The sequence below is a fragment of the Macaca nemestrina genome, chromosome 3 (genome assembly GCF_043159975.1).
Source record: "Macaca nemestrina isolate mMacNem1 chromosome 3, mMacNem.hap1, whole genome shotgun sequence".
Taxonomy (NCBI): Eukaryota; Metazoa; Chordata; class Mammalia; order Primates; family Cercopithecidae; genus Macaca; species Macaca nemestrina.
Genome location: NC_092127.1, coordinates 142,788,691 through 142,813,255, shown reverse-complemented (window position 1 = coordinate 142,813,255; position 24,565 = coordinate 142,788,691). Strand labels below are relative to the sequence as shown.

Genomic DNA, 24,565 nt, shown 5'->3' with positions numbered 1-24,565 from the left:
TACTGCTGTTGCTACCAGTTCTTTTTCACGGCTTGGAGAGATTTTCATGTCTGCTTTTGCTTTCACCTTCCCTCATTATTGCTTAGGAAAAGAATGACCAACAGTTTTGCTTGCCAGGAACTATGCCAGGGACTGCCCTAGTTGTAGTGTGGAAAATCCTATGTCCATGGGACGGAAGACACCCCTCAGTCTGTGACAAATTAGGACAGTTGGTCGCCCCAGTAATTAATGATCTTCTGATTAATTTTTATTAAATGAAAGTGATTTGATTAGTTATTGGTCTGGGCCAGATGAGGCCATTTTTTGCTTTGCTGTAGATCTTATGCGAGCAAGCCAGTGAGATGAAAAATGCTTCAGGACTGGGATGAATTCTTTACCCAAGCAAACAGATAAACAAAAGAGTGGTACTATTTTTTGGTATGTCAATAATCTCTGCTAGCCTTGTACTCAAGAAAGAAGAACTGAGTGGGGGTACTCAGAAGGCCTGAGAATCTTGAGGAAGAATGAGTTTTAAATTCGAGGTGTTTTGCTTTAGTTTGAGCCTAGGACAAGGTGGATTCTTAGAACAGCTTGGGAAGTCCCAGAAGATGAGCAGGAAATTAGTCAAGAAGCTAGGGATAAAGGAAACCAACAAATGTGAGTTTCAAAATACTTCCTCAGGAGGTTAGAGTAAATAGGATCGTGTCTCATATTTCTTTGCCTTCTGTCTCCTTCTAACATGAAACTAATTGTCACATTTTTTTAGCATACTTTTTTTTCCCCAGATTTTATTCAATAACATGCTGATGTGGCATATAATGTCTTTGATTCTGTCTTAAGATTAAAGTTGAAAATGGAAACCAATTTCAACCAGCAGTGAGTAAAAATCTTCCAAACTTGAATAAGCTGTTGATAGAAATTTCCTGAAAATGTCAGCCTGTTTCAGTTCTGTTATGGGAGGTCAAGGAGATTTATGCATTCGGGTTGGACCCAAATGTGAAATGAGAGGTGGCAACACATACTTGGAGACTGGAGGGCTACAGAAGTAATCAGAATGTCAGAACCTCAAGAAAAGATGAAACCAAGGAGGACAGAATTAGGGTGCTTTAAGGACTTTCTTAGGACTTTCTTAATTAGTCTTAGGACTAATTAAGGACTTCCTTCTAGGGCTTAATTGTTTGAAAATTATATTTCAAACATATGAACGGAAGTTTCCTTCTTACAAAAGTGAAAAGAAGGAATGTATGTTTCCTTCTTACAAAAGTGAAAGTTATCTTCCATCTAGTTAACCCCTTGCCCCTCAGTATCTTCCTCACTCCATCAGGTAAAAAGTGGCAGATTGATGCAGTTGATAGTGGTGGAATTTCCATCCCCAAGTGACCATTCGGCAAAGAGTGAGAAGGGATGTTAGCCACCCTCCATTCAATCTTTGACATTTGTAGTGAGCATATTTTCAAAATGGAGGTCTGCCTGTATATATTGAAGTTTTCATCAATTCGTAACTCTCAGGTTAGCTGTTATAGTGATGATGGTCCAAGGTACCATTTCATTTTGCCTTTGTTAAAATAGAGATGATAAGACTGACAGAATGTACTCTGTGTCCATAAGACATCAAATTATAAAGAAGACCTAAGACCATGCCAGGCAAACTACCACTACACTTAAAAAAATAAACTCTATTCTAACTGCCACAAGGGTTTTCTTTTTCTCTAGCATCTAAACAAACACTGGCCTCAAGATAACCAATACTGAAACAATTGCATCTTACTGGCTGCAAGACACTAATTAAATAATCCTCCACACCTACCCCTGTTCTATGAGCCATAATTACAGCTTTGACTGGACAAGAGACTGATTTTAATAACTTTCTCCTGATAAGAGACCACTGACCACAGACTGGTTCTGGCCGGTTTACAGAGGCTGTGGCACTGAGCGCCTTCATGTCTTCTGTTTCACCTTTTGACATACAGGGCCTAAATATAATACATTTAATTGTTAAGTCTCCACCTCAAAGTGAACATGAGACATAGGCAACATGCATGTTTATATGTTTAAAAGCATGTTTGCTTACTAAACATGCATGTTGTATATGTCCCATGTTCACTTTGATGTGAAAACTTAACCCACCTGCTTCAGAAATATGCATAGCTCATGTACCCCTTGCTTCAGGAATATTCGTAGTTCCTCCTATAACCTGTTGAATATGTATATTTGGCCAACTCATTCAGCATAAATTCCTGTTCCACCCTTACCTCCCTCAGAGTGCCTGCTTTTTATCTCTGCCAGAGGCTACACTTCCCAGCCTGTCAAGAAGTCCAGCCTGCAGCTGTAACCCTTTATAAGAAATGAAGTTCTCCTTTCCAAATTTATGAACCTCAGGATTGTTTGTCTCCTATCACACTCAATATAAAATATCTGAATTCCTTATCCAGTAAACAAAGCATCACATAATCTGGCCCTTGCCTATTTCTCTTACATCATCTTACCTGTAAAGCTCCAGCCACACAGTTTTTTCTTTCTTTTTTGAATATGCTAAGCTAATGTCTATGGACCTTTGCAGTAACTTCAAGTGTTTCCTCTTAGAGCTCTTGGAATGACTGGGTCTTTTTTGTTAGTCACCGAGTCAGTCATTCTTTATCATCACAATATTTTAAGTTTCTGCAAGCCACCTTTCTAATATGGACATGTTTTCCTTGCTTATGTATTTATTTCTTATTGTCTGCTTTCACTCTTCAGCCAGACTGTCAGCTTCATGAAGGCAAGGGCTTGTTATCTTGTTCTGTGCACTAACCTCCATTTCTGGAATAGTGCCTAGCAAATAATAGGCACTCAGTGAATCTTTGTTAAAGTTATTGATTTTTATCTTCAAAGAGCTGACATATCTGGTTGTATATCAAATATAATAAATGAAAAGTTAAATACATACGGCAACAAACAGAAGAGATGTATATGTAAGTACTACATAAAGCATTGATTTTGTTAAAAATGAAAAGGTAGTAGGTTCTAAAAGCCAGTTTTGACTAAGGGAGGGCGGAAGTCACGGAGGTGAGGGGAAGACAGAGGAGGGAGGGAGAGCAGAACTAGTAGACAGAGGATTTGTGCACCAACTTGAGTGCTTGCACAAGTTTTGCAAAGGAGACCTAGCTTGCCCAAAGCTGAAATTCTCCAAAACTGGAGCTTGCAGGGAATGATAGTGGGCTGAAATATTTTGAGGTACAACTTTCCATTCCCAAAGAGGCTTGCTATACCCTCCCACTCCCCACTCTGGCCTTTCCTTGGCTTGGCTTTTTTTTTAGAAAAAAAAAAAAAAAAACCCAAAAACTAAGCAGGTTTCTTTAGAAAAAAAAAAGAGGAAGTTCATAAAGAGTGTTTGTGGTAGTAGGGGGTGGGGTGGAGTGAGGAGTGAGGAGGCCGTCACCTCCCATGGAATCCTTAGTCTTGGATTTGTAAACCACGCAAAGGGGCTGTTTTAGCACAGCTGCTAAAATAGGCCAGGCCTGCAGGATATACGGGTATGTCTAGTTTCTACAGAACTTTTGTTTTTCTAAACTCTTTCTTCCTTTTCCCAAATCTGGCAAGCGTTAGTCATCTTCAACTCGGCAGAAACCCACAAGTGTGCGTGTGTAGCTCGGAGGCTTCAGCTGGGGCCCCGCCCTCGTCCCCGGGCGCACACTGACACACGCAGCCTAGACCTGGCCCGAGCGCGCTCCTGGCCTCGGCGTGGCTTCTCTCCAGCCGGGAGTCCCAGGGCCAGCTAGCCTCCTCCCCTAAAGGGGACGGCCCGTCAGCGCAGTGCCAGAGTCCAGCACCCGGAGGAAAGTTTCGGAGTGCGGAGGGAGTTGGGGTTGCCGGAGGAAGGGAGCGGGAGGAGAAGGATCTCCACTCCTAGTTTGTTCTGCCGTTGCCGCGTCCCAGGGACCCCTTGTCCCGAAGCGCACGGCAGCGGGGGAACTTCAGCCCTCCGGGCGGGGTGGGCTCCAGGTCCGGGTCCGAGGCGGGCGCTGGAGGCTCGGCCCGAGGCCGGAGAGGAACTCATCTCGCGAGCTGTCGCCGTGGGCCCGCATTGTCTGCAGGAACTCTCCGGAATCGGGAGGGGGAGGACTGGATCGCGCTTCCACTGGGATTCGTCAAGAGTTCCGGCGGCAGCTGCGGCGGTGGCGGAGACTGCCTTTGTCCTCTCAGGACCTCCCTCTCTCCCTCCCTCTGTCAGCTGGTGGGTCCCGTTGCCGCAGGCGCCGGCGCCTCAGCTGCTCGCCGCCCCCCACCCCAGAGTGCGTCCCGGGTGACTCCCGGCACCTTTGCGACCCTCCCGAGCTGAAGAGACTGCGAGCGGGAGGGATTCTCAGGCCCCCGGCCGCAGGATGGTGGCGGAGCGGTCCCGGGCCCGCAGCCTCGGGAGCTGGCTGTTCCCCGGGCTGTGGCTGTTGGCGCTCAGCGGTCCCGGGGGGCTGCTGCGCGCCCAGGAGCAGCCCTCCTGCAGAAGAGCCTTTGATCTCTACTTCGTCCTGGACAAGTGAGTGTGCGAGGGACGTCCAGGGTCTCCTGGTGACGGCTGCACTGGATCAGCTGGGGCTGAGGCTGAGATGCGTGTGCGCGCCCCGGGGAGTGGTGTTGGAAACCCGCGGAGGGGTGCCCTGTTGCTGTCTTCTTCCAAAGGGCAAGCGGTTCGGATCTGTGTAGGCGGAGATCAGTGGGGTGGGAGGTAGTGATTGGAGCCGTGGGCTACTTGGCTCTTTGGGGAGTTAGGGTATTCACTGTTTGCCAGTCTTTGGGCCTCTTGGGAAATGGGAATGTGGCCTGTTGCGGGCCAGCTCCATCGGCCACTTAGTCCTTACCCACCTCCTCGACCCCCGCTCGTATGCAGGCTAAAGTTTGTCTGGTTTTATCCTAATCATAGCGCTTTCATTGGAGCCAGGAAAAGCCTAGGGTTAACATGCCCAATGTGGTTTGCATTTCCTGCGAAGTAAGGTTTCTGTGTTTACTCTGAAGAGCTGGGTTCCACTATAAACAATTAGCAGGCAGGTATTGCCCCCAGAAAATGAGCGGACTACTACTTCTTCTTCTTCTTCTTCTTCTTTTTTTTTTTTTTTTTAGATGGAGTCTCGCTCTGGGGCTGACTTCTTTAACTCTTGGTAGCACCAAAGTTTCAGCTACAGATACCCTTACTTAGCTTGACAAAGAGGCCAGGTGCCCCCATGTTCGTGACATTGAAGAAGGAACCATTTCAACATGTTTACTTTTCAGTTCCGTGTTTTGTTTCTCTGATCAGTTCAATTTCATCTTTCAGGTCTGGGAGTGTGGCAAATAACTGGATTGAAATTTACAATTTCGTCCAGCAACTTGCGGAGAGATTTGTGAGGTATCTTTCTTATTTTACTTTTCTAGGCAGTGGAGAAGTAGAGCAAAGTGTAGAATTTCCCTTTTCTGAAACCTTTTATGGGAAAAACTTTTCCTGAAATGTTACTTTTAAGTGCCTCAAGGTCGTTATTGCACACATGGTGTTATTAGGACAGCCCTTCAATCCTTGAGGGATTATTTCATCTGGATCTCAGAAACTTGGCTCAGACTCCGAGGAAGCATCTTCAAATACTCTTCCAAATGTCTTTTTCTTTCCGAATTTTCATCTGTTTTGAATTTCAGTTATGCTTTCTCATAATTTATCACATTAAAAAATAAATTTTATGCGAATAGTATCCATAATATATTTTCCTTTCCACACATTTCTTAGCATTATAGAAGTCCTCATTAAAACAAACAAAAAGTGTTGGAAAACTTCAAATGAACATGTGTTAATAACCCACTACCAGAAAAGGCACTTGTGTGTGTGTTTAAAGCAACGACTTGTGTTTACACAATGTGTGGGTGTGTGGTTGGTTTAAAATTTAACTGTTCTATATATGCAATAAGCATCACCAGGAAAGACTGGTTTCCTCTCCTATAAAAAGCATTACTGGTATGAAATCCAGCTTACTCTCTTATTTAGAGGTAACTAGGAATTAGTGGCATCTCCGATTTAAAAATAACCTCAGGACCTCAGGACACTAGGCTTTTGAGGCGTTGTTTTCCTTCTTTTTTTTTTTTCTTTTAAAGAAAAAATGCAATGAGCAAACACAAGTTTATCAAGATAATGGAAAGGACATGAATAGGAACTGTATCATTAAATATTGCTTCTTTCAGTCTTGTTAGCCCAAATGTTTTCTGTAAAACAGGCTTGGATGATCAAAACATTTTGAAAGTCATGTTGCAAGTAACTTCAAACAATCTGTAGAGGCCTAGGCAATCCTTGCTTTCAGTTATTGGCAGCAGTAAAGTTATCCCTATAAAAATGTATGCCTGTCCATGTTCAATCATCAGTCCCTTGCTTAAGAAGCCAAGTTTAACACTCATTTCTGGACAGGGTCTGAGGTAAAGCTGTCTAGGAAAGAAAAACAAACAAGATCCTATATCCTTAAATGTCAAAGGCAGAACAAACAGTTGTTTATAAATTTTCTAATTTAATCCTTCAATGTGCAAAGGGTGTCATGTAGATTCTGATCAAAAGCAATGAATCACATCACTACAACATTTTAAAGAAGCAAGCTCTTATCTTACTCATTGATCTGGTTTTTAAGTTGGAATTCTATAATACACAGTTGTCTGGCTCAAGCCTAGTTGCTCAGTTACTAACAATATATTGTAGGAAGTGAATAAGGGGTGACTAATGAAGAGACTGACTTTTATAACATGTAGAAGCCTTTGAGAGCATTCTGGTTTTCAGTTTATAGATTCTAGTTTCATATCTTCAGTTTTGGACCTTAGTAATAGTTGCAGAGAGTGTCTGAGAAGCAAGAGCCATTCTGTGAGAGAAATGCCTAAAACTTGAAAGAAATAGCTGACTGGGGCACTTGTTGCCAATGGAAAATAGGATGCTTGAGACTTAGAAAATAAAAAATGCCTAAGCAGAAAGTGATTTATCAGTTTCTTTCACATTCTCCATGACTCTTTAAGTAGTCTTACTTCAGGATGACTTTTGTATAGACTCATATCGCAGTTATGGTCATTAAGTCAAACTGGGTACTCTCCAGCCCTAAGTATTGATAACCATAATCATTTTGAAGGGCCTGGCCTCCTTTAAAGGAAATGTTGTAGAACACCAAGGGAAGAGGAATTTTCTATGAAAGAATTTTACATCAGCATAGAATTTATCTTTCCAGTTAGTCTCGTTCTAAATGCAAGTCCTTATGGGTCATGGAGGAGTATGTGAGTGCTGGGAAGCATTGACTAAATCCAACATGACTTATGCAACAATGTTAAGCAGAGTTCATCTATTTACTTAGGAAATGCCATTTAAAAGAAGACTGGACCATTCAGGGAGACCAATTTTAAATGAAACTCCGTAACTATACATCTGTATTGTATCAGTATTTCTTTTTAAAAATGTTTTAACTGCCTCTTTTCTTATTTTGCAGCCCTGAAATGAGATTATCTTTCATTGTGTTTTCTTCTCAAGCAACTATTATTTTGCCATTAACTGGAGACAGGTTAGTGCATTATCGTTTCACTGCAGGCTTTTAGTAGAGATGAATTTTAAAGGCGTGATTGATATTTCCAAGTGGTGATTCAGGCCTCTCAGTGGAATCGAGCAGATGCACAGACAATTCAGTTCTCTAATAGAAGGGAAAGGAGGTATGAGTACTATAAAAGAGCAGTTAATCTGAAAGTCAATATCATTTATAGTGGCTGTGGAATGTGCAGTGAAATCTAGATCCCTTAGTTGTATATTCACTACTTCCTACCTTCCCCGGCCTCTCTGTTACTGTAAGTAGTTCTGCATTTTTCTTGTTTAGACATAATATATTAATCAACCAGGAATTTGAAGAACATTGAGGGGGAGAAAGATATGGATCCTTTTGGATAATTTCCTAGATTCAGCAGACATCCTGGATTTCTGGTCTTTTTCTGAGGTCCACTGATGCTGAATGTATTCACCTTTATAAAGGAACTCAGTATATATCAATATGTATATCAATATAACTCTATTATCTATCTATCTATCTGATCACCTTAGTGCTTTTTACAAGGTGTCTTTTTCCAAACCAATGTCACAGTGTTTCATAAGACCATTTCTATGTCATTCAAACAGTGTCAATGACAAGTTAGAAATAGTCATTGACATATTTTATGTTCTTTTTATTGTTTGAGACAGAGTCTCATTCTGTTGCCCAGGCTGGAGTGCAGTGATGCTATCTTGGCTCACTGCAGCCCCCACCTCCCAGGTTCAAGCAATTCTCATCCTTCAGCCTCCCGAGTAGCCGGGATTATAGACACATGCCACCACACCTGGCCAATTTTTATATTTTTTTAGTTGAGATAGGGGTTTTACCATATTGGCCAAGCTGATCTTGAACTCCCGACCTCAAGAGATCTGCCTGCCTTGATCTCCCAAAGTGCTGGGATTATAGGTGTGAGCCACCACACCCCACCTCACTGACATATTTTAAAGAATGGGATCCATAGTGGGAGGGAGCTTTCATTCTTCATTTTTATGTCTACTTTATTTAACACAGAGTATGTAAGCTAGTTTTTGGCCAATAAATTCTTGTTGAATGAATGAATGAGTGGTTTCCTGTTATTTTGAAATAAAATTTCTCCGAACTGTAGTTTTAGCAAGCGAAGCTGGTATACTTTGTTTTGCATGATATGTGAATTTCTGAAAAGCTAACTGTAAAAACAGTTTTTTTGTAAATTAAATTTTCCCTTGAAAAGGTCAAGAAAGATATTATGATATCTAAAGAAACTGGGGGAGAGAGCTTGTTTATAATTCACTTAATTGATTTAGAAAATTATCCATATAAGATTTTAATCTTTGCGCTTTTAGTTTTCCTTTTCCTAGAGAGGAAATCTCTCTGTAGATGCTGAGTGTAGCCTAGGATCTTGTCTTCCCATTGATACTTCTCCTTTCTTTCTCTTTTTTTTAATTTAATTTTATTTTAATTTTAAGTTCTGGGAAAAATGTGCAGGGCATGCAGGTTTGTTACATAGGTAAATGTGTGCCATGCTGGTTTGCTGCATCTATCAACCCATCCCATGCATTAGCTATTTATCCTGATGCTCTTTCTCCCCTGCAGCCCCCACAGGCCCCAGTGTGCATTGCTCCCCTCCCTGTGTTCATGTGTTCTCATTGTTCAGCTCCCACTTACAAGAACATGCTGTGTTTGGTTTTCTGTTCATGTGTTGGTTTGCTGAGGATAATGGCCCTCCTTACTTTCTTGCGTGGATGTGAATCTCATCAGGAGCCTGAGCCATGGTAGTCCACAACCCATGTGTGGCAGCTTTCTACACCCAGTGATTTAACAGTTCTTGCCTTTAGGAAAATAAATTTTCTCCATTGCCTAGCTTAATTTCCAAAGAAACAGCTTTGGATCCAGCCTATCCAAAGAAAAAAAAAAAAAAAAAAGAACCATTTTAACATTTATGGCATTCCTATATATAGAAAAACACTTAGCACCATGCCAGACTTGTAGAAACTCTCAGTCATTGATAGCTGCAAACATTGTGCCAGGTTCTTTGCTAGACACTTTGCATACAGTTCCTCAGCACTTTGAAAATGAAGTGTAGGTCACTGGGTGACCAGATTGGTGTTGCTTAGACATGCATGGAAGGGGTTTAAATCTTTAACCTGCGTTAGTGATTCTTCTTTCATCAATGGTTGAATCTAATAGGGGAGACACTGAAATAGGTTACAGAAGAGGCCTTTCTTTCAAGAGGCAGCATAATGTTGCAGCTAAGAGTCACTAGACCGAATCTACCTGTGTGTAAATCCTGGCTTTCCAATTTACTAGCCAAATGGTTAAGGACAAGTTGCTTAACCTCTGTATGCCTCTTGTTTTTCCATCTATGTAATGACGGCAATGATGAAGATGATGCTAGTAATACCTACCCCATAAAATTGTTACATGTATGAAGGTTGATGAATGTGAAGTATTTAGAACAGAGTCTCGTATATAAGTTTTCAAGAGATAAGGGCTTTATCACTATTATTATCATCTGGAGCTAGGCAGTATACAGTATTTTAATGATCCGACAAGAATCATGCTTACATAAAGAAAATATTGCCCTGCTTAAAAGGATTTATAATATTCCAAGAGGAATTTTAATAACACTATTTGCAAATTGTTTTATACATAGTTGGTTCCTCCGTCTCTTCCTAAATATAAAAACTTGAAGTTTTAATAAATTTCGCTATTTGTGGCAATTTTTTTTTTTTTTTTTTTTTTTTTTTTTTTTGAGACGGAGTCTGGCTCTGTCGCCCAGGCTGGAGTGCAGTGGCTGGATCTCAGCTCACTGCAAGCTCCGCCTCCCGGGTTTGCGCCATTCTCCTGGCTCAGCCTCCTGAGTAGCTGGGACTACAGGCGCCCGCCACCTCGCCCGGCTATTTTTTTGTATTTTTTAGTAGAGACGGGGTTTCACCGTGTTAGCCAGGATGGTCTCGATCTCCTGACCTCGTGATCCGCCCGTCTCGGCCTCCCAAAGTGCTGGGATTACAGGCTTGAGCCAGGCATTTTTAACTAGTTTAGGGTGGCAGAAAATAACACTGAGAATGCCTAGGCTGGTGTTCCAGTTTGCCACTGACTGATTTGTAAACTTGGGGCAAATTGTATATCAGTGTATCAGTTTTTATGTCCATGAAGTGCAGGACATAAAATCTGCCATGTTTTCTTAGAGTTATTGTGAAGATCAAAATAAGATAATGCATATAAAGTTACTTTCTATAGCATGGAACAACCTCCAATAAAGGACATTATTTTCTTCTTCTATATTGCTGTTTTACTAATTTTATTTAATTAAATCAGTAACTTCTCAAGATTCTATGGTCCTCTATATTTGGATATAGGGTCACTTTTCTTCCATTACACACTTCTAAGTGTGAAGAAACAATTTGCATGTTATATGCAGATCAGTAAACAGATGTTTCCACAACTATTGTGAATCTTTGTTTCAAAGCCTAGAAATTGGAATTCTACATACAAACTATTAATATCTTGATGTCATGTATTACCCTCACGAATAGATCAGGGTGTGTGAGGAAAGCAAAGGTTAAGCAAAGAAAACCAAAGGTTAAGCACTGCAGGTTTCACAATTTTGTTTCTAGCACTCATAATTCTTCACAATCTTGGTAAATAGGTAGCTCTTTCATGTTTCTCAGAGTGTTGCTAAAGATTCTCAGTAGAGATGAAGCAAGATTAGAAGGTAGTAAATACATACCACAGGGCTGTGTCTTCTGTTACGCTTTCAGCATGGTATCCGGTACTATGTAAATGTATGAATAAAGTAATAAACATGCCAAGATGATGTTATGCATTTTATATACTCATAACTTAAAAACCTTATTCTTTTCAATACTTTAATTTGAAACACTCCCTTCTTTTCTCTTGCTCTCATGATTTTTACCCTCCATATATCTGTTAGGCCATTCATCCACCTACCCACCCACCTACCTAAAGACTTGCTTATCTTATATTCAATGCATTGAGTACTGTGGAACCTGGGGTACCACAAGGATAAGTAATCTAGTGTGAGTGTGAGTAGAGGGATACACATACACATAAATAGCCCAGGGATGTATTATAGGGTTAGGTAAGAGAAAAATGCCAAGTGTTGATTCAGTATGAAAATACCCAGCCTTTCAATAGTAGAGAATTTGGAATCAAGACTAATAAAAAAGTATTTTTAGTTATTATTTTGCATAATTGGGGATAGTGAATTAAACTCAGTTCTATATTATGCTAATACTGTAACAGAGATTTAGTTGAAAACATTTATTGAACAATTATTATGCATCAGGCAGTGTGCTAAATACTTTCCATGCATTGCTTCACTTAATCCTTATATGAACTTCATGTAATAGATACTGTTATTACTTCAACTTCACAAATGAAGAAATCAAAACTGACAATGAAAAAGCTGCTTGTCCAAGCACACACAGTTAACAAGTTGCAAGCAGTATATTGGCTACAATAATCTTTTAAAGTTAAAGCAGATATTCCACTCTCATGCTTAAAACAATCTAATCACTTAGACTGGAAAGCCAGTGTTTCCCAAAGGCCTAAACGCCCCATCCTAGTGCCCCAGCCAGTCCTCTCCTGCAACATCGTGTGGCACAGTCTAGCTCAAGTGGTCTTCTTTCCATTCCCTGAACAGACTGAGCTAGTTTCCACATTAGGACCTTTCTCTGCTGTAGATCTGCCCCTAGCTGGCTCATTCTCGTCATTTAGGTTTCATCTCACATGTCACCTTTTCTGAGAAGCCTTGCCTGGCCACCAGGTCTAAAGGAACCCCACCTCTCCTCCCCAGTAATCTCTTACAATACTGTATTTGGTTATCACATTTTCAAGTTGTCCTGTTAGTTAATTTATTTTTATCTTAATGACTCTAATGTAAACATGAAAGCAGGAGTCGTCATTTGTCTTGTTCCCTCATGTATCCCAATACCTAGAACAGAGCCTGATGCTCAGGAGATGCTCAATAAATATTTGTTGAATGAGTGATTGAGCTGATATGACTTCAGAACCTTAGTTATTGGCTGCCATCATAGATTGTCTTTTTTGTGAGTATACCACATAATAAATAATTTTATATTTGCTATTTTTCTTATTCCTACTCTTACAAATCAGTTATAAATATTTACAACTCCCTTTCATTACACTTGCCCCCAAATTGAAAATGTCCTGTACTTGTTTGACCTGAGCACAATAATGAATTACTGGGGGAAAAAAATGTTCCATAGGCAAACTTGTAGGAAATTATAGAAAAGTCACTTAATTAATTTTGAACAATATACACATTTCTATTATTTGAATTTTTTTTCTAATTTTCTCTAATTTCTTAATTAGAAATTTTTTTTTCTAATTTCTTAAAAGCTGAATTAAAATTTTACTTGTGGAAAAATTGTTCTTTATATATAGTAAGTAACTTATTAATTGCTACATTCTTTTTAGAGGAACCTTGGTAGTTTCTATAAAAGTCTAGAAGGTTCCTATCAGTAAGTCTACTTTTTGGGACTAGGTCCTACTGAAATACTAGCATTAGCATGGAAAGGTAGGGCTATATACAAAATTGGATACTGCAGCATTGTACATAATAGTGAAAAACTGTATTCAATCTAAATGCTTATCAATTGATGATACTATAGTTAAATTAGAACATATACATAGGATGGAATACTATGCAGTTATTAAGAAATCAATACATATTTTCAAGAAAATCTATAGGAGATATATTAAGTGTAAAAGCAAGTTGCAGATACTCAGTATGATTTTATTATTATAAAATAAAAAGAAAACAAAATCCTTAACTGTTCATATGTTGGGGGGTGTATGTGATTGAAGATGCATGAAAAGAAGTCTAGAGAACATACAGCAAATTGTTAACAATGACACTGTCTTAGGCATGATATTGAAGGTGGGAAAATCCTTCACAATTTTAATTTATATATATATGTGGTTTGATTTTATTTCAACAAGAATGTATTATTTATAAAAAAAGAATGCTGAAATTAATGTTACTATCTTGGAATCAAAATGGAATTCACAGGTTGGAAACAAGAAGAAGCATTCAGGAATAGAGCATATTCAACCATTACTATGGAGAGTCCTGAGGTTTTCTGTTAATGAAAAGACGGGGATTGGACCTTGGGCGGAACAGGCATAGGAGCTACATACTAGCTGTGTGACTTCTGACAAATTACTTAACCTCTTGCTGCCCAGTTCCTGGGCCAGTTAATAAGAGTGAATTATTGCTACCATACAGCAATCTTGAGATAAGGAAATGTGTATAATGCATGAGAAGGACTAACTGTGGTTCTGACACGTAAGAAGAACACAATGGGTATTTATAACTTTATCAATTCACTTTTATTTCTTTGCTTCTATCACCTATCTGCAACTACCTTTTAATTTTTTCTCATTTATAGTTTTTCATTTTCCTTTTCTTCTTGTTGTTTTGATGATTGGATAGGAAGGAGGCCAAGGCTAACATGGGGTTTGGTAGTTATCAGTGGACACCATCCTTATTTTCATCATGATGTGTCAGGATTCGAACAGATGTTTAAAGAAATCAAAGGACTATGCTCAAAGTGACACTGCTAAGCAGCTAGAGCCGAGGTTCACACCCAGGCCTGTTCTGAGCGTGAGCACTTCACCACCACACTGTACTCACACTCTCTAGGTTCCCCTTCTCCAGGTTTCACATTTGTCAGAATTTGTCACAACTCAAAAACATCGTCATTCCCTAAATTTATTCTATTCTTAAAAATTAGCGAGGGGGTGAAAAGATGAGACAATAGTTGGGTTAGCTTAAAAAAAAAAAAAAATTCCATTAGGGAAGTATTTACTCCTGTTTTTAAAAGTCTGTTTTGGCCACGCCTTGTGCTAACCCTGACGGGTCCAGGCAGGGGAGCAACTCAGATTCCAGTGATGGACATGTTAGCGGTCACTTTCACTGAAGTCCCACATTGTTTTATGAGTATGTTCTAGAAAATTAAGTACACTGTTACTCATGCCTGGGAGACAGACCTGGCATATGGAAGTGGTAAAATGCAGGGGTCGATTTTTTCATGATTTAGTAAGGCAGTAAGTGGGAAATTGGAGTAAAAATATGCAAAATGCAGCAGGCCTGAACTTCAGGTGTGAACTGAGTACCACACTTTGGTAGGTGCAGGCCAAATTGGAGAACACTTTTGACAAAATTCGGATTCTACAGGGTATTTTGTGAGCAGATATTTCTGGATCTATGACTGCTACCTTGGATTCGCTGGTCTGGACTCTGGACCACAGAAACCTTGGCATATGTTGGCATTAGAATGACGTGTTAAATAAACAAAAGCATATTTTTACATAAACTATGATAAGATATGGCTAAAACCCATTATTTCCCAGGATTATAGAGTGTATTAGTAATGTGTATCTTTAGAAAAAATCTCACTCTTTGAAACCTTTAAACAATTTTTAAGTTGAGGAACTCGGTGAGAACAAATTACTTGTTAGAGGTTCATCCGTTAAGCAGTATGTAGTGCAGTAGTATATAGTAACACAGTTAAATAGAGCAGATATATGTGAATGAACATATTTCTCTTAATACAGTTTTTCTCTGTTTTTCTCACTCGGGTTAATTTTGTGGTTTATTAATGGAAGGAGACAATAGAAGTATCAAAGTTTATTGAGCAGGTACTATATATTAGATATTTTACTAAATTCTTCATATGCAGTATCTCAGGTAAAGTACAATTGTAAGTGAATTCTAAGTGAATTATAAATGATTAGTAATTTTGTATAGTCATAAATAACATCTTGAGAACATTTTTGTTTCATATTCTATTCAATCTATTAAATTTTACCCTAAAAGAAACATTTCAATTGGATGCTATTAACTGACTAATTATCATAAAATGCTTATGTATTACTACATTTTGTTTTGGAATTACTGTTTATTTCAAGCACATTAAGTCTCTGGCTAATAATCTATTGAGAGTAATGAAAAGAATTTACTTAGGATATAAATACCTATAGCATTCCTGCAATTATATAAATTGGCATTTGACAACATGAGTGTGTGAGTCTTTTTGTTTTAGTGGTAGATTATGTCTTTGGTGGCTTCCAATAAAGCATAGAATACACACGCATGCGTGCGCACACACACACTTTTTACTTTTTAAAATCTGGGGCTAGGCCTGTGATTTATTTACTTCAATCAGTAGAATGCAGCAGACATGAACATGAAACTGCCAGTTTCAGTTCCAGGCTTAAGATTTATTAAGGCATGGTAGTTTCCTCTATCATTTTCTTGGAAACCATCTGCCATATGAAAACTTTGACTACTCTGAAACCACCATGCTGGGGAGAAGCCCAACCTAGCCATGTGGAGAAACCATGTGGAGGAGAATCAAGACTGGTCAACAGTCCTAGCTGAGCTCCTAGGCAATAGCCAGTATCAGCACTGGCACCAACTTGCTAACCATGCGAAGGCATTCTGCTTCTAGCCATTCCAGTGGCTCAACTGGTGGCATGTGAAGCCTGAGAACTGCTCATTCAATGCACAGTGCCATAAGAAACAACCAATTTTGCTGATACCACTAATTTTGGGGTACACTAGACTCCCCTTATCTGAAGGAGGTCTGTTCCAAGAACCCCAGTTGATGCCTGAAACAACAGGTAGTGCCAAACCCTATATATGTGGTGTATTTTTCTATACATATTTATGATAAAACTTAAGTTATAAATTAGGCACAGTAAGAGATTAACAACCATAACTAATAACCAAATAGGACATTTATAACAATATACTGTAATGAATCCTTACAGTGGCCCCATGGGGGAGAGATTTATATTCCTATTTTATAAATGAAGAAACAAGGTTGAGCTTGGAACTAATCTCTATTCTATCTATAAGCTCATGTAAATCTTCATCCATACCATCCCAGAAACTATTCATGGTTTAAGAGATTATCCTATTTACCCAAAACTCTTACACGGAAGCAATGACTGGCAAAATAGGTAATGCAGAACGCATTCCCATAACACAATAATGTTTTAAAATTAGGTTAGATCCGAGGTTCTTAATCCTGGCAGCACATTAGAATACTCTGGGGAGTTTTCCAAGGCCAGTGATAACCCTGACCCATCACAAACCTGTGAAGTAGAATCTCTTCAAATAGAGTCCAGAAGAGTTTTCAAAAATCCCCTCAAATGATTCCAGTGTACAGCCAGGGTGGAGAACCACAGTGCATCTATAGAGCTTTATGTGAGTGACTCCTGGACTGAGTGCGAGGAATTCTCACATCACTGTGTAGGGTCACAGTGTTCACATATAACAGATGCTCAAAAGATAAGTATAGACTCATTGACCGAAACCCTGAAAGAGCTTTGAAATCTGGAAAGTTAAGATGATGTGCATTGGAAAGTTCAAGTACTGTACAGACACATCATAGAAAGAAAAACTAGGAGATACTGAAAATAAAATTATGGCTTCATTGTTAGTTGGTCAATTCAGGATTCTCTGCAAACTATTTTATGACACCATAATTTCAGCCTATCTTTATTTTAGTTATAATGCCATGCATACCTTCCACATACAAGTGTTTCAGAGAAAAGTCACTGATATAGTACAGTGCATGGCAGTTGTGGTGGCTATTTTCCCTTCCCTTCCTCACTCCTCTCCTCCCCTCTCCTTCTCTTCCCTGCTCTTCTCAGCAAAGAAATTAGGGAGATACAAACAGAGCTGAAAGTGAAAATTTCATACATTAAAAAATTAGCCAAGGCTGGACGTCGTGGCTGAAGTGTGTAATTCCAGCACTTTGGAAGGTCAAGATGAGAGGATTGCCTGAGACCAGGAGTTCAAGACCAGCCTGAACAATATAGTGAGACCGCATCTCTACAGAAAATTTAAAAGTAGCCTGGTGTAATGGTATATGCCTGTAGTCTCCACTACTTGGGAGACTGAGGTGGGAGGGTTGCTTGAGTCCAGGGGTTTGAAGTTGCAGTGAGCTATGACTGTGTCAGTGCACTCCAGCCTGGGTGACAGAGTGAAACCCTGTCTCCAATATATATAAAGCCTCTAAATGAAAACAAGGAAAACACCATATATTTATATGGCGTTTGTGTGTCTCCTCTTTCTCTTCCTCTTTTCCCCTTCAGTTGATAATGGAATTTGGTGCCCCGATTCTCAATTAAAAAAACCCCAGGGCTTTAATATAACATTTTGTTTGTTCAATTCCTGTCTCTTTCAAAAAAATATTTGAGGCTGCATAGAAATTAATAGTGTTGCAGAAAATTAATAAAATATAAAAAGAAGAGTGCTAAGATTTTGGAAAAGGGGGTGAAACACTATGATAACCACAGGAACTTAACAGAATTGTGTGAATGAGTAGGAAATTTACTGTGGGCTTCCCCAGTAGTCAGTGCAAGAAATAAGTTTGCATGGTTGTCAAGTGCTGAAAAGAGGAAGTACATAGCATCTACTTAGGGGTGACAAAGAAATTTCTGCTTTGAGACGTTATAGGGAATGATGCGTGTCATGACAGCAACATCCTTGACAACTGCTTCACAACAAATACAAAGTAGTTTCAATACTGCTTTTCTGTGTAGTTGAAGACGTAACTTTAAAGCCGAACTCAGTGAAGCTGATCTTCTAAGATGTTGAATCCCAGGAGTTGAACTTATCTTTATAACATAACCTTTCTTTCTTCTTCTTCTTCAAATTTTAGTCATTTTCTCCCTTGCTTTCATTTAGAGGCTTTTTTTTTTTTTTTTAACATTACAGTGTGGATGACTGATTTCTGTTTTTAACCTACCACATTATTTTGCTTTTTGCCCGTTAACTGTTTACCAGTTGAAAAACTTAGTATTTATTTTCAGTTGCTTGGGATTCTTTGAGGGTCTGAGATCTGTCTTGCCTGTCTTGTTTTGACCTTTGTTTCCCCTAGAGTGACACCTTGTTGATTGATAAGAGGCTGACAGACTTCAGGTAGTTACCCTGAAGGGAGTACAAGGCCAGGACTCACATGTGTTTTTCTTGGCTATGGAAAAGGGTCACTTTCCTCTTAGGGTCATGCAGCTGGCTGCAAAAGTAATGATGGGATTAAGTGGAGCTTGGAATCTTATGGTGCAGGTATAGGTATGGATAGAAAAACCACAAAGTGCTCTCTCTCTTCCAGTGTAATAAGCCAGCACATATCTGCCTGTACCAAAAAAAACCTTGAATCCATGTTTGGCAAGTTCCTTTAGCTTAAAGTCTTGTGCTGGTGTTGTCTGGGCCTCAGCAGCAATTGTGAGCTGATTTGAACTGAATGGAGAAGTCTGTCTTATGCAAAATCTGTTTGTGTAAACTTGCATTTCACTTGTTGGCAGCAAACATTAATGCTTGAGGACACACTGCCACTCATTTCTGAGAAGCACCAAATATTTGACTTTTATCTGCATTCAGACAGAATCAATTTCAAGTTGTTTCTGTAGCTACCAAACATAAATATTTTAGATAAAACAAGCTTATGAATTACATAACTTATGCTATCATATTATAATTTTTTAATGGTATATTGAAAAATTTATTGAACACTCACTTTGCAAATGACATTAAAAAAAGTACAGAGCAGGGGAATGCATCATAAATAAAAGACACGGTAATAGCCTAAGGTAAACTTTCAGCATAGTTGAAAAGGGAATATTTAAATTAAATTAAATTAGTTAAATTATTAGAAAGTTGAATGTTTTTAGGAGAGAACTTTTTTATCGTGGTAAAATATGAATATGAGTATGGCTAGAAAGCTTGGGGTGACTCAGAAAAAAAGAGTGTCATGAACTTAAAGAAAGGTTCAGAATAGGACTTTAAACCAAGTATTTAAAAAGACAATTAACAAGAGTTAATAGAGATGAGTGAACCAGGAAAGAGAAGGATTAGGGTCGTACCTTGAACATTGTCTTCTGTTTCCTGGAAACTTTATGATATGGAAAACTTGCCTGGTGATATTTTTTATTGCGATATAAAAATACAATCAAGAAGTTACTTTTAAAACATGTATAAGGCTCTGATAATGGATTATTTATTTCAATTATTTGAAACACAATATTGCCACATGACAAAATGTTTTGAAATTTTTTTCGACGTTTTATAACAGCATGTAATATAAATGTATACACACATATACCTATACATATAAAATGTTGTATATGGCCCTAGTAAGTTCCTTGATGTTAAGATGATACTTCTTATACTTAATCTCCTTCATCTGTCATCCTCAGTAAGAGTGAGTACTCTTCATGTGTTATTTAAAATTTTATAATTCAGTTTATCATTTCAAGAATTTTAAAATGCACTTCTTATCACTTCTCAGCCTTTTGGCTAAGATCAAGTGTAGTATCCATTCTCACCAGTTAAAAAGGCATTTTTTTTTTTTTTGCTTATATTGAAAAAGTCTTAAAATAATATCTTAAGATCTTTTCTGATCTTTTAAATTTATTATAAAACAAGTTTTGAATTTAGTTTGGATAATTTTGCCACATTATTTTACTTATCTCTTAAGATAAGTGGTTTTATTTATTTTCGAGGAGGTTTCAAATCTGTATTTTAAAAACTCTAAAAATTGGGTCTTCCCTTAACTCATACACATAAAATAGCTCTTAATAATATTGTAGTCATACAATATTTGGACAAACTCAGTTGGGATAGTGAATTAGTCATGATGAAAGAAATTATTCTATAGTTTTTAGTTGTTTTCATTCATAGTGTCTATTCCAATAATTTCGTTCATGAAAGAAATTATTCTATAGTTTTGAATTTTTTTCATTCATAGTGTCTCTTCCAAGAATTCATTACCTTCTATTTCATCCATCTATCCATGCATTCATCCATCTATCTGTCCATCAACTTATTTTTTCATTCATTCATGAAATATGTATTAAGTACCTACTGTGTTCAAGGTAATGTGCAGGTGTCTGGATGGGTGAGAAGGTATCACAAAAGCAGAAAAATCATGAGACCTGTGACTCTGGGAGACAGTAAGAAAAAATGTTAATTTCTGTAAGTAAGGGCTAAATAATGTGCTTTAGCAATTCGCAGATAACAAGGAAAATTTCCCACTTTTAGGGAGATGGAGTGAGTGTTTCAGAAATGCTTTGTCATTGAAGCTGAGCTACTCGATTCTTGTATTTTTGTGGATGAGGGAAGGTATGTTTTACTCCTTTTAGGAAAACAAGAGTGATTGAAGATATCTGATCTCAGCTCAGAAGGCCTAGAATATGCTAAGCTTTTTCAAGACATTGTTAGCACATCAATGCCTATTTTTGGTAGATAATATACAAAAGTTATTAAATACTTACCAAAATGACAAAAAGTATAGGAAGTTATCTGCTTTCAAAGCCCATGTTCTTTCCTCTGCTTCCTACTGAAGAAAGCTTAGTTAACAATACTGCCATGTTTTCCAAGAAGTGTTTATTGTTATCTTTGCTCTTTGCTCATTTTTTCTTTTGTTTAATATTACTTTCAGAGGCAAAATCAGTAAAGGCTTGGAGGATTTAAAACGTGTTAGTCCAGTAGGAGAGACATATATCCATGAAGGACTAAAGCTAGTAAGTTCTTTTACATTTTTAAGTATGGGAGAGAATGCTTTCTGTGGTGAAATATAACCCTCTAGCAAAGCTCAATAACCTCATTACATATTTATCTTAAAGTTTTTTAAGTGCTTTTAGTTGTTCTAGAGATGAGACAAGTAGAAAAAATTATTTACTCTGGTGATGAGAAAAATTAAGATGGCATTTTGCCTTTTAAGGAAGTTTCCATTTCCCTTGGGCCCTTGTGGTTATATTAAGATTAAGCAGTCACAGTTAAAAATCTATATAATTTAAAACCAATAGTAACTACTCTGTAATGTGAATATATGCATATTTCAAATAAAATAGTTAACACAAATTACCCTGTTTTAAAAGCTAGCCAGTAATATTTTGATTTTGTCAGACTTACAAATTCAGCTTGATGGAACATGCTGGTTAAAAGTTAAAATTAAATTGTGAGTTGGATAATTATTCTTCATTTTCAGGCGAATGAACAAATTCAGAAAGCAGGAGGCTTGAAAACCTCCAGTATCATAATTGCTCTGACAGATGGCAAGTTGGACGGTCTGGTGCCATCATATGCAGAGAAAGAGGTGAGTATTGAACTGAGACTGTTCTCTACACCCCGCTGTACATTGCTGTGTGTCTCAGAATGTATAGCTTGATATTTGAATAATTCACTTTCTCCCTCTCCCCTCTCTCTCTTTTTTTCTCTCTCTTTCCTTCCTCGTTCTCCATAGGCAAAGATATCCAGGTCACTTGGGGCTAGTGTTTATTGTGTTGGTGTCCTTGATTTTGAGCAAGCTCAGGTGAGTTACAAGAGATCTGCAAACTTTAATCTGAACCACATAATTGTCTTAAGGATAGTTTAACAAATTCTTTTCACTGATGACATTGTGACACTGGTCGATTGTTAAAGTTTTTTTTAGAAGTGGCTGTAGGTTTTGAGTTCTACCTTAATAATGTAAGAATTTTAATAGGTTTTGCTACTGAAAATGAAACTTTAAATCTCTCAATTGTTTGGTTTGGTAAACTAATATAAGATAAACATTTGGCTTGAAATGATACACATATTTCTTTTTAACTAAACTAATGAAATGTTATTATATATATAATATATAGTCATTCTAATGTTAGAATTTCTATTTTATTTAAAATTTGACTCTCAGGTATGCAGGAATTTCAGAAGTCCATCTAATGGAAGTCTGATCATTTTTCTTACAAAACCATTTTTTTCATGAGACTTGAGGGTTTATATATTTGAAAATATTTCACTCACGAAGTTATTTTACACTTAAATTTTTGCATGAGCATGGTTTAGACTCCTGAGTCTTATGCTGTTGACAGCTATTAGAGTTCTGCACTGTTGTGAAATTGCACTTGGGGTCACCTTAAAGGTACTCTGACTGATCTCAATTTATTTTATGGTAATACATTTAGAGTAACACTAGTATCATCACCTTCAATTCCTGGCCTTGAACACAGATCACACTGGTAAATTAATCCTGTGGGGTAATTTTTCAGATGAACATAACTGAAATGTAATGAAGCTTATAAACTGTTGTATGTATCAGCCATTCCTTAATCAAGTCTTCCTCTTCTTTCTAAAGCTTGAGAGAATTGCTGATTCCAAGGAGCAAGTTTTCCCTGTCAAAGGTGGATTTCAGGCTCTTAAAGGAATAATTAATTCTGTGAGTATTTCTCTGGGAGCAGGAAGGGCTCAAAATTTTGTATATTTTTTTAAACTATAAGAAGTAATTTTAATATCCAGTGCAGGTGGTCATTATCTAGAGGAAAGAGGTTAAGAAAGAGATTTGTTTAGTATTGCAAACAGTGTAATTCTAAAGATCTGAATTTTGTTTGTAACTGACATTTGGTATTAATTCTTGCATCTTGGGCTCTGTGAGACTGGGTTTGTGGTTTCAAGTTTAAGATTTTAAGTTTCAGACACTTTCACACTTTGATTATGGAGTTAACTGCCTTAATATCCTGAAAGTTTTATAGGTTTTACAGGAGAAATTTAAAATAAAAATTTGGAATGAAATGTGTGATAACTCCCTTCTCCAAATATAGTATCTGTTAACTATATCAGTCAGGCAACTTGAACTAGTGGCTATTTGACTGCATTTGTTGTTCTTTCCATTTAAATGATTAATAGTTTCACTAGAGCCCGTAATATTTCTGTTTGGAATTCAGTTGTGCTGTCTCTGGTGATCATTAGAATCTGGGCTATCCTAAACAGGGTTTGGGGAAGGAGAGTGATGAAATGCAAAGCAAAACTCCTGGGCTTTCAGAGCGGAGGTTTATGTTTCATTTTACTGCCTTTTGCTACAAGCACTAGGAACAGTTGCTATTAAGTATTTATGATATTTTGGTAAACACCATCCTAAAATGGAAGTGAATAATATATATTCTCCAAGCCAAAGCATTAAAAAAAATCTTTAGGGGAAAAATATCAGTTTCTTCTAACATTTGGTTCTGGGAATTTAAATTTCTCTTTAGAGATCATGTTTTTGAGAAACACAAAGTAAGATTTATTGAATTTGTTTTTAGTAGCATGTAGGCTTTTAAAAAAATTAATGGAGCTTTTCAGAGAAAACATAATTTGGTTCCATCACATATCCGTACGTCTAGTGGACAAACCAAACGTAAGTGCAGAATGGAACAGAGATTCAATTGTTTTTGTGGTTTACATATATTGTTGTGTTTAGGTTTTAGGGAAAAATTGCAGTGTAAAAAATAGTAAATAATTTTATAGCTGAATTCAGGATAAGTAAAACTGATACAACTGTGATTTAAGTTTTAAAATACAGGATACAGTACTGACAAAGTAAAAAGGAGGATAATTTCACCCTCTAAATAAACAAATCAGTGGATTGTATTTTAAATAGAATTTTATTTTGCTCTGGGATTTGTAATGATTTTTATAATTATACTGGGAAGGAGAAAGGACCTCTCTGGGCTATTCCTTTGGAATTTTTTTTTTATATGTAAAAGGTTTAGCTCAGAATTACCCAGATGATGGATTAGGTTTCCAAAACTCTGTCTTTATGGATAATAGCTATAGATTTCCCCTTTAAGGAATTAGTAGCTGAGTTCCAGAAGACATCATTATCATTGTTTCATTATGTTTGTTTGATACACTTAATTCTTCTGTATTTATTAGGAAACCTTTAGAATGTCAGTTCTAAGTATGGCCATTTTGCCTAAAGTTCTTGATGGACTTTAGCTTCAGTTATGTTGAAAGATTTTGCACGAAATTAGGAAAATTTGCATTATTTTAGCCACAATTTGCCAAGAAAATCTCTTGAGTGTTGTTTGGAGGGAAAACATGGGTATAGTTTTCATGTCGATACAGTTAAATTTCAGCTATGTGCTCACAGAGGGAAGAGTAAATTATTCTTAGAAAAGTCACCTTTTGGGGAAACCCTGTAGTATCTGGCAGAGTTGGCAGGTAGAAAGAAGGAGCCATTACAGCCAAACCTGGTTTCATTAATGGTTGAGAT

At 37.7% G+C, this 24,565-nt stretch overlaps 1 protein-coding gene and 1 pseudogene across 2 annotated transcripts in view; both read left to right on the top strand.

The window, feature by feature from the left end:
• Positions 1–3,399: 3,399 nt before the first annotated feature.
• The window catches only part of LOC105463307 (ANTXR cell adhesion molecule 2), a 154,373-nt gene continuing 133,207 nt past the window's right edge, over positions 3,400–24,565 (top strand). The window contains exons 1-7 of one of the 2 annotated variants that reach the window (XM_011710333.3): positions 3,400–3,491; positions 5,267–5,338; positions 7,428–7,499; positions 20,996–21,077; positions 21,545–21,652; positions 21,800–21,868; positions 22,670–22,750. In XM_011710333.3, the coding sequence (XP_011708635.1) occupies positions 7,435–7,499; positions 20,996–21,077; positions 21,545–21,652; positions 21,800–21,868; positions 22,670–22,750 (405 nt within the window). In that variant the 5' untranslated portion in view covers positions 3,400–3,491; positions 5,267–5,338; positions 7,428–7,434. Of the gene's footprint in view, positions 3,492–3,655; positions 4,493–5,266; positions 5,339–7,427; positions 7,500–20,995; positions 21,078–21,544; positions 21,653–21,799; positions 21,869–22,669; positions 22,751–24,565 lie in introns of those variants that run through there. The other variant, XM_011710332.2, reaches the window with a different exon arrangement.
• Positions 19,832–19,929, top strand: LOC112423410 (U2 spliceosomal RNA; annotated as a pseudogene).